Source organism: Sinohyriopsis cumingii, chromosome 7 (genome assembly GCF_028554795.1).
Source record: "Sinohyriopsis cumingii isolate HCF-2022 chromosome 7, ASM2855479v2, whole genome shotgun sequence".
Taxonomy (NCBI): Eukaryota; Metazoa; Mollusca; class Bivalvia; order Unionida; family Unionidae; genus Sinohyriopsis; species Sinohyriopsis cumingii.
The window spans coordinates 117,111,614-117,121,803 of NC_142967.1; the positions used below are offsets into that span (position 1 = coordinate 117,111,614).

The window sequence follows — 10,190 nt, forward strand, 5'->3', positions numbered from 1 at the left end:
TATTTGGTTTTGTAGCATATGATCCACAGGGCGAAATTATTTATAAATAAAGTGAAAAGTGTCTGTATTTTAATTAAGCTCAGTATTCTGCCCTTTGCACATTTAAGTTCAAATAACCACTGACAAGGGTATCTTCTCGCAGCTGTACGATTATAAAAGCAAAAAGCAACAAAAACTACTGAACTCACACATTGATGTGTAAAACTGATTATACACAGGTGTTCAAAGCGAGCTTATTGTTCAAAAAAGCAATAACCTGAAGGAAAGTCATACCGAGTGCCAAACTTTCCTCATATTACCCTGATGACCCGTTCTGACAAAGGACCATGTCTATCACACTAAAAGTATATTATCATTTCATTTGTAAACTGTTAACATTGTAGCCAAAAAAAATTATATAAATATGAACAACTTCAATGTTAGATCAAAGTATATTTTTGTATTTTAAATGTTTAAAATCATCTTGAGAGTATTGAAGAAAAAATATAAAAACAAAATATAAAACCAGACTGGAGTTTCAATATTTACTCTTTACTGACAACACGTTATGTCTATAATGGGTGGAAAACCTATACCATGTAATTAGAAATCTTGGTTTCTCAATCATAAAATGAGAAAATTAAAAGCACCACTCGTATTTAAATATCAATGAATGCTGAACAAATATGCGGTTTTGTTGGCATGTATACACATTCAAGACCAGATTTTTAGTTGCCCTGGCATTCACCCATTTCGTCAGCTGCATGACTAAGTAAAATTATACCCAATGTCCGTCCAATATTCATAAATTTGCAAATACAGCTGTATGAGGACGATTATTATTACTCGAAAGGAATGACAAACGAGTGATTTCTTGGAAAAGTCCTTAGCAACTCAACCTCCAAACTAATGCGTTATCAACGATTATGGTGAGAAATATGTGTTTCGCTGTTTCAAACATCGATCATCGCACACAGTACACTAGTATGACTTCAACCTGAACGTTTCTTTTAGGAATATGTGAAAAATAATCTTGTATTATGCATCAGTGTTTGATAGGAAAATGCCACCGTTGGCATAGGAATTTTGCATCAATTACTGGGAGAAACCTCGAGTCTGCTGCAAATTTTGACCCTCGATTGTATTCCACCTCCTTCACGTATGCATATGAAAGATTCCGTCATTTCAACGTAACATTGGCATTCTATTTTTAACTTAGTTGCATTTGTTTGGTTCATAACTGTTGCAGTTTGAAAGGTGCCAGAAAATTTCCATTCACTTGATTTCAGTCTTGTCATATCTTACCTACCCTTCAGTCAACATATACTCGCCATCATTTATCTTGGACATTTGATATTGTTTTATCATAGAAACGTTTGTCTTATCTTTGACCTAATGTAATCTCAGATGAAAAAACACAACTTTGAAGGAGAGAAGTATAATGTATGACCTTCTTTCTTAAGGGGTTTCATGCATGCCGAGCCGATTTTTGTGAGATTCATGTCAGCAGCAATTGTCGCCCACCTAGCCTGTGATGAAGAAAATAAACGGCTCATCGGAGAGGCGGAAACGCACATTTTAGATGACCTGGTATGTATAATTTTCCTCTACAATCTATACTCGCAAACAGCATAGATCCAGATTCGATGTCGCATAATGTGCGAGCAGATATGGGTCTGTTTAGTTTGTTAGGGTTACTAGAACAAATAACAAAACAGCACCACAGCTGATGCTAAAACATCATGATGTATTTGCAGCTTCCTTCTCCATTTCTTTTTAATTGTTAAGCTTCTGTCGTATCTTGTGAAGAGTTCCTATAGTGTTGCCCCATGTCCATCCATTCCTTTATTTTACATTCGTCCGGCCCGGTCTGTTTATCTGTCATGTCTTTGTTTCCCGCTCGTAAATTCTGAAAGGCTTCTCGGATTAAAATAAAATTTTGCTCGCGGTAATTTTGTAACTTAAATTTAACAAAATAAGTCTAAACTTTATTCATAAATGCAATGGTCTTCTCGATTCATTTAAGTTCTCTAAAATTGGTTTTATTTTAACCTGGTTTCATTTGAAGACTAACGTTTGGGTTTCTTAACAACCATATCAACGATAAATAATACGTTAATAGGAATTAAGTAAACTGAAAGAACCTGTCATTTAGCAGTAATACTATTCCCCAACTAGTCCTCGACACAGTAATTCGGATATTTTCTATAGTCGATTGCAATATAAAAGTCTAGGTATATCACTAGGCATTCCATTTGAATTGTAAACTGAACTTTTCTCATATATTTGCAGGGTATTGAGCCAATATATTGTTTTGTTTTATTGTTTGATATTTGTCCATGTAACGTCACTTGACACAATGGTTACACCAGGCCAGACATGCTGACTAAATGTTATAACGATTATTACTTGCTCCTGATTGTTAACCGCATCCGGAAGAATTACAACAGAACTTTTAATGTAACTCTATACGATTTTATGTCCCCCCGTGTGTTGAGGTGCATGGACTCCTTCATATTAGTTGCGCTTGAATTCACCTTTAGTGATACATCTTCATACATTTCCGTACCGTTCATTATGAATCGTTTCAGCATCACACCAAAGAAAGTTCACACTAATATATTATTTTGTAGTAACCTGTTATCCATAATTAGATTAATGTCTGTGTCATGGTCATTAAATGAACGTCTTCAAACCAACTCATCCACATATTTGAAATACCTGTGGTGAGATGTTGTCTGGTTTCCAAATAGGATGCAGGAAAATTTTGTCTCCCGATTATTGTCAAATCAGAGCACCCACACATGATAACAGCTGAAATCTGATTTACCATTTTGCATAAAAAGTTTGAATGACCTTTTGTTATATGACCATGTTATATGACCATATCAAGTTCTGTGGAGTGAGCACATGGTGTTCGTCCACTCATTACTTCCAGTTACAGACCACCACATGTCTGTCTGTCTGTCAACCATGACTCTGGTGTCTACTCAATATCTTTTGAAAGCTGCTTTTGGAATGGAATCAAATTTTGTGCTGGACTTAATAAAGGAAAATTCATATACGAAGATAAATACTCTCTGCAATCTTTTACATGTTATAGGACCAATTTGGTTTACATTTTTCCAAATATGTCTCATTTCATTGTAACATCATAATGTGAAATTCAGTCTAGTTTACACTGGATCATATCTACCTCAGATTTACCTCGTCTAAAAATATCCATATACTTTAAAACCGTTACTGTTGCATGTATTTACTACTATTGTAATCTACTAATTTTGCAAAGAATCCTGATTAGAAAGCAATAAAAGAAACTAAAAAAGTTATTAAACGTTATGTCTAATTAAATTCTCAAAACTGAAAGTTTAATCGAAATAGTCAGTTCCACATGCCTAGATGACCTGTAATTGACTCGTACTTGAATATGTACTTGAATATGAACGTATTTTATTTTGCAGAAACATCTAGTCCTGTCATGGGAACAACCCCAGGAACAAATAATTGATTGCAGGTAAGAGATGATAAATGTACTGTTGTAAATACGGGGATGTATGTATAGGGCACTCAAAGAGAAAAACCAATAGATCATCTCAGTACCTCTAAGGCGATTTTTTTCGATTCTCTGTGCTGTGCGGTAGTGGACTTAATCCCCACAACGCTCACTCTACAATTACAATAACGTTCTACATTGGTTGGTAACATACATATAAATCACCACAGTGCGTCGGCAGGCATGACGTTGAAAACCCCACCAAGGAGGGGATTGTCAGCATTACGACATTTGAAACAAGCAATGAATGAAGTCCATCCTTGGAACAATTCTGCTGTCAAGAATGATCTGCAGTTGGATACCACTGGAAGAATCCGTCATCTTTATTTACATCATATATCTGGGCCATAACATAATTACAAACGTCTCGTATATTAAATATATGAATTGTCAGAGAATGTTCTTAGACATCTCTTGCAATAATTTTAAGCTTCTAATTTATCCAAAGAAATATAAACGAACTAGCACACTGAAATGACGTGAGGAAGACATGTTGAGTTTTTCTTGACCAGCATACATGCAGCAAAAAAAAACCCAAAAATCTGAGATATGGACCGCTCCAAATGACAAGGACTTGTTCTTTACTTTTTAGGCTGAAGATACACAACTTAGAATTAGTTCAGTTCTGGCTATTAAATAACGAGGCTAGTATGTTCTTTCTGACCGGGATATTTATCTTTCACAAGAATAATTTATGTCAAGTTGTTGTTGTTGTTCTAGGGTTTTAACGCCATTTTTCAGCACAAGATAGGCTATACATGGCGGCCAGTATAACTGGTGGAGGAAGAACCCTGGAAAACCCAGGGAAGAACCACCGACCCACGAGAAGCTACTGGCAGGCTTTCCCACGTACCCACGTTAGCCGAGCCTTGGACTCGAACCCACGCAGACAGGTGAGATTGCAGTGATCCGGAACGGTGAGCGCTTTAGACCACTCGGCTACTCGGGGCCCCTTTATTACAAGTAACGTAAGGAATGGAATGATATTTTTATACCAGATATTATAGCAAGACATTTGTTTATAAGTACCCGCTCACTTCCATTTTTGGAGAATGAAATGATCTTTCCTTAAACAATGCATGACTGCATAAACCAAGGCAGGGATCATTTGTCAGCATTGTTATGAAATATTGATAAAGTGTGAAAAGATGTAATTTTCACATTGTGGAAGGCATGCTTGTATTACAGGAAGCCACCTAATTTGGCACATTGTATTAAATATCCCCAGTTATGGTCCCACAATTAACAATCGAAATTTGACAACTGTCCATAATTAATCTGATCTCCACTCGTTGCCGAAATGAATAATAATGTGGAAAATTGTGAAATGTCACATGTTCGCACCTAACTTTTGTCTCCAATTATTTGATATTTTAAGGGAAAATGTGTATAAAATTTAAATGTTATTATCATAGAAATGATAGTTCAGCCTATGGAAATGATGGGGTCAATAACACATTCCAACTATTTTTACGCATATTTCTTCTATGTGACTATTTGAGCATTTTGGTTACTGAGACAGAGAAATTGTGAACTAATTTCTTTGAATAATGTTTTGGGCTTGTTTCTGTACGTGGGCTTATTGCTTTACAGTTACAGTTACTGTGGCTTGGTGGATAAAGTGTTACACACAAACGACATGGAGGGCGAGATCGTGAGACTAGCGAAAACACTAATTTATTTTTCTTCCATGATCTTATTATGTCTAATACTATTAATTGTATTGCCACTTAGAACATTTCCTATTATGTCTAGTACTATTAATTGTATTGCCACTTAGAACATTTCCTATTATGTCTAGTACTATTAATTGTATTGCCACTTAGAACATTTCCTATTATGTCTAGTACTATTAATTGTATTGCCACTTAGAACATTTCCAGATTTTAGTGTGTAGAGCAATAACACTGGTCAACAGTGAAATCATTACTGACTTGAAAAGGCCCTAATCTGTAGTATTTTGGTGTGCCGAACACAAATATAACCGTGAAAAATTTGTATTGGCTCTCGTTTTGAAGATATTCATATACCTCATTTTCTATGTTTCACTGTGTAAATTTCTCCAGTAGGACTGCAGCAACATCCGGAATAATGATGTAACATTGCATAATAACATCATGCTCACATCATCCACAGTTGATTGCATCATTTTCTGATGCAATGCAATACTAATGCCATGCGGCTGCTGAAGTAAGTTGACGTCAGCAGTGTACTATACATGTGTAGGCCTATTATACTAATGCCAGGCGGCTGCTGAAGCTGACGTAAGCAGTGTACTATATAAAGCCCAATCAGATAGGTTCAGCATTTAAAATATTTTAGACGTTGTGCGAGACAGTTCAAGCTACTGTTACATAAAACTTATTATTTTATCCATTTACGTACAATAAAGAACAGTAATGCCTCGAAAGTGTGTTAATACCGCGGACAATTTTTGCTATATTTGTGGGGAAGTGACATTTGCCAACCAGAATTAAAGTATCAATTCTCAAGTGAAGAAGGCATATCATCTTTACTTCGGATGCAAGGTTGGTGACCAAGACAAGCCTTGGGCTCCGCATATATGCTGTGCTACATGAACAACACAGCTTTCACAGTGGTTGAATTGCAAAAGGTCATCAATGCCGTTTGCAGTCCCAATGGTGTGGAGAGAGCCAAGCAACCACCTAAATGACTGTTACTTCTGCTTGGTTCCTCCTCTTTCCGGCGGAATAACGAAGCGAAAGAAGTCGAGAATAGTCTACCCAAACATTCCGTCTGCATTGAGACCAGTTCCACATGGTGAGGGACTTCCTATTCCAGAACCTCCAGCAGAATATTCTCTTGATTCATCTGACGAAGACAAAGGTGAGTCGACCTGTTCTTCTCCTGGTCCATCAGCATGCAGTGATCCAGATTTTCACTGTGGTGCATCATCAACCCCACACAGAATAACACAGGAAGAACTAAATGACCTGATTCGTGATTTGGACTTATCAAAGAACAAGGCAGAATTGCTAGGATCAAGACTCCAACAATGGAATCTTCTAGAAGAAGATGTCACAATTACTGCATATCGAAAGCGCCACCAGCAATTGGAGCCTTTCTTCAGAAAGGAAAGTAATCTGATATTCTGTTCCGATATTGAGGGCCTCATGAATGCTTTAAAAATCACTCATGACCCACAAGAATGGAGACTATTTGTGGACTCTTCGAAACTGAGTCTCAAGGCTGTGCTTTTGCACAATGGAAACATTCTTCCATCTATTCCAGTAGCGTATGCTGTCCACATGAATGAGACATACGATAACTTAAGGCAGCTACTGAATTCCATTGAGTATAACAAGTACAGCTGGCACCTCTGTGGTGATTTGAAGGTAGTTGCCCTTTTAATGGGACTGCAGCAAGGATATACAAAATACATGTGTTTCTTATGCGAGTGGGATAGCCGAGCAAGGGAAATGCACTACATGAGGAAGGAATGGACTCACAGGCAGAATGTAGCCATTGGAGAGAAGAATATCCAACACCCAGCTCTGGTTGAGGCTCAGAAAATCTTGCTACCACCCCTTCACATCAAACTAGGTTTGATGAAGAACTTCGTGAAAGCCATTGACCGGACTTTGCCAGCATTCCGATACCTGCATGAAAAATTCCCTCGACTCAGCGAAGCAAAGATTAAAGAGGGAGTTTTTGTGGGTCCTCAGATTCGAGAGCTTTTCAAAGATGACCGGTTCAACAACTTGCTGGAAGGTGACGCGAAACAAGCATGGAATGCTTTTCGCCTAGTTTCTACAAACTTCCTCGGAAATGTTAGGGCAGAAAACTATAAGGAACTAGTAGAAGACATGTTGATGAAGTATAAGAAACTTGGCTGCAATATGTCTCTAAAGATTCACTTCCTTCATTCCCATTTGGATTTCTTTCCTAGCAACTGTGGTATTGTTAGTGATGAACACGGCGAACGTTTTCATCAAGATATCGCAACAATGGAACAAAGATACCAGGGAAAATGGTCCACTACAATGCTGGCTGACTACTGCTGGACACTCCTCAGAGATGCTCCCGAACAGCTGTACAAGAGACAGGCGAAGAAATCTAAGATGTAGTCAATGACTTGATTTTTTATAGGTAGGCTATTACAGTTGACCTTTTACTATTGGAATGCATTTCGTTATGTAAACATTAATTTCTTGCAGATTACAAAAAAACTAGAGCCAATTTTGCAATTTGACTGTCATATTCGTGTTCAGCACATAAAAATTGATAAGAATTGACTAATTTTATTTCAGTAACATGACTTTTGTAAAAATTTGTTGTCCAGTGTAAGTGGTCGATTTTTAATTTTGAAGATTGACTGAAACATGTCGACATGTCTAGCATCAGAACGTCAAAATTTGGTTAACGCTGAGTAGTTTAGTGTTCATTTTTTAAATTCACATTGGTGACAAATTAATCAAGAAATAAATAGAATCGCAAAAGCTTTCGTGGCAGGAACATCGTTTTGACTCGGTGTAAACGATGAGGACACAAATTAAAGGTCAGAAAATCAGTGAATACAGATACTGTTACGAGAGCATGTAGAGAGATTGTCATGTCATGTGCAGATGATTAAGATAACTTACTCAGTGACTTGGATTCAAATTTTTAAGAGGAAGGAGGAGTGGGTTCTCTTTGTATCTTTACTCTGTTATCAGACTAATACAAAGAATGGAAGACAATCAACAGATAAATGCAAACATTTATTTCTAACTGTAATAGTTCACAAGTTCGTCATTCTTAAACTGATTGTATTTACTAGAATCAAAGTTGTGCAGTATAATTCAACCAAAAGCTCATTCAGTACAAAAACGCTGTTTTAAACCTATCCGAGAGCACATTGTTTACTGTCACTATAATGGCAAAGCAAACTGACATGATGAGCTCATGTGATGCTTTAGGCTATCAAATTTGACATGAAATTAACAAGTCAATGACAAAGGAAACAAACCCTGTTGATGGCTTGGTACTGGTTTACACATGCTCATCTGTCTAATAAAGGTGTACTTGTAAACCAACATGTATATTTGATGCCTTGTTGCGTCTAGATATAAAACAGAAAAAGAAAACAACCGCTACTTTGAAAATTAATACCAGATTGTAAATTAAAGAAGCGAAGTTGTAGTAATGATCTCTCTCTCTCTCTCTCTCACACACACACTGTGAGACTGCCCATGCACAGAGATCTCTTATAAAGTGCATGCATGCACCTTTTCTTCACAACATACAGAATGGAGTTAACTTCGTTATCGTCATTTTATTTCCGATGCAGTACAAAGTAAGCTGGCTTCTGTCAGTAATTTATTTATATGTTCATGCAGTAACTGTCAGGAGTACTTTTAAGTTTTAAGTATGACTCCATGATGCTGTGATTGGATGAAATGAGAACTCGTGCATGGGGAAGTTACCGGGACGTGTACATTTTGTTTCACTTCAGTCAGATATGAATGCGATTTTGTTTCACATCAGTCAGGTATAAACGCAAGTTTTTTCTCTCTCACTTCAGTCGGGTATAAACGCAAATTTGTTTCACTACAGTCAGGTATAAGCACAAATTTGTTTCACCACAGTCGGGTATAAACGCAAATTGTTTCACTTCAGTCGGGTATAAAAGCAAATTTCTTCCACTTCAGCTAGGTATAAACGCAAATGTGTTTCCCTTCAGTCAGGCATAACGCAAATATGTTTCAATAAATACACAACCGTAGATTGTACTTAACAATATTACTGCGCACGTAGCACCACCCAGCAGCCTTAAACTTAGTTGCGCGCTCGACTTAAGTTTTAAAAAGAATCGCCGTTTTTAGCAGGGAGGGACGATTCTTGACTCATCTGTAAGCGCGTTTCTGTTCTGTGATTCAATGTTTGGAATAAATATAAATATTTCTCCTTCGAATGTAATTATCAAACAGGCGCTGTGGAATATCACGTTCATTTCATTTTGGTTACAGTAAGGATAATTGTAGTTGGAAATGTAGTCGATATTGCAGTATAATTAGTCCCATTCGTTAGTTTAACTTTGTAGTCTTTGGGTCAATACCCAAGGGTTTATGTCCGGAGTAGAGTAAAAATAATCACCGCTTCCTTATATGGTTATAACGTGCCCGCGTTCCAAAAACTATTATTGTCTACGTCGAAATAAACATGGTTACGAAAGATGCCTGCGTCCAAAATTTAGACGTTTTCAGTGGATTGCTTGAGATGAGTCCATCAGAGATAGATTTACATAATCAACTGTTTGAGTTTGAGATAAAGGCGGATGCAAGAGACCTACAAATAAATCCAATACCAATACTGGAAAATTTCATATAAAATCAGAACAAACACAATACCATGAAGAGGCTACGCAACGAGATGTAAAAAATGTTACGCTATGGTTACGAAATGTGCAAGAGATCCTGGGATAAAAGGAAACACCCACCCAAGTTAAACCGCATCTCTCATGAGGGCAGAAAGTTCGCATTTCTTGATTTGTCTCAAGTTCGAAATTAACGATGAACTACATTCAGATGAAATTAATTTGGTCCAATTCTTTGTACATAACTTTTTAATAAAATCATATTGGCTGTTTGTTGTTGGTGATCAGATGTTAGTGTTATCTTACAATTTTAACCAAACAAATAATCAACCTAATGCCATC

General features: G+C 36.9%; 1 protein-coding gene across 1 annotated transcript in view; it reads left to right on the forward strand.

Annotated features, from left to right (window-relative positions):
• Positions 1-1,422: 1,422 nt before the first annotated feature.
• LOC149795996 (protein zyg-11 homolog B-like) overlaps positions 1,423-10,190 on the forward strand; it is a 16,645-nt gene continuing 7,877 nt past the window's right edge. Inside the window, exons 1-2 of the mRNA XM_089965913.1 lie at positions 1,423-1,569; positions 3,441-3,493. Of these exons, the coding sequence (XP_089822039.1) occupies positions 1,450-1,569; positions 3,441-3,493 (173 nt within the window). The 5' untranslated portion in view covers positions 1,423-1,449. The remainder of the gene's footprint in view (positions 1,570-3,440; positions 3,494-10,190) is intronic.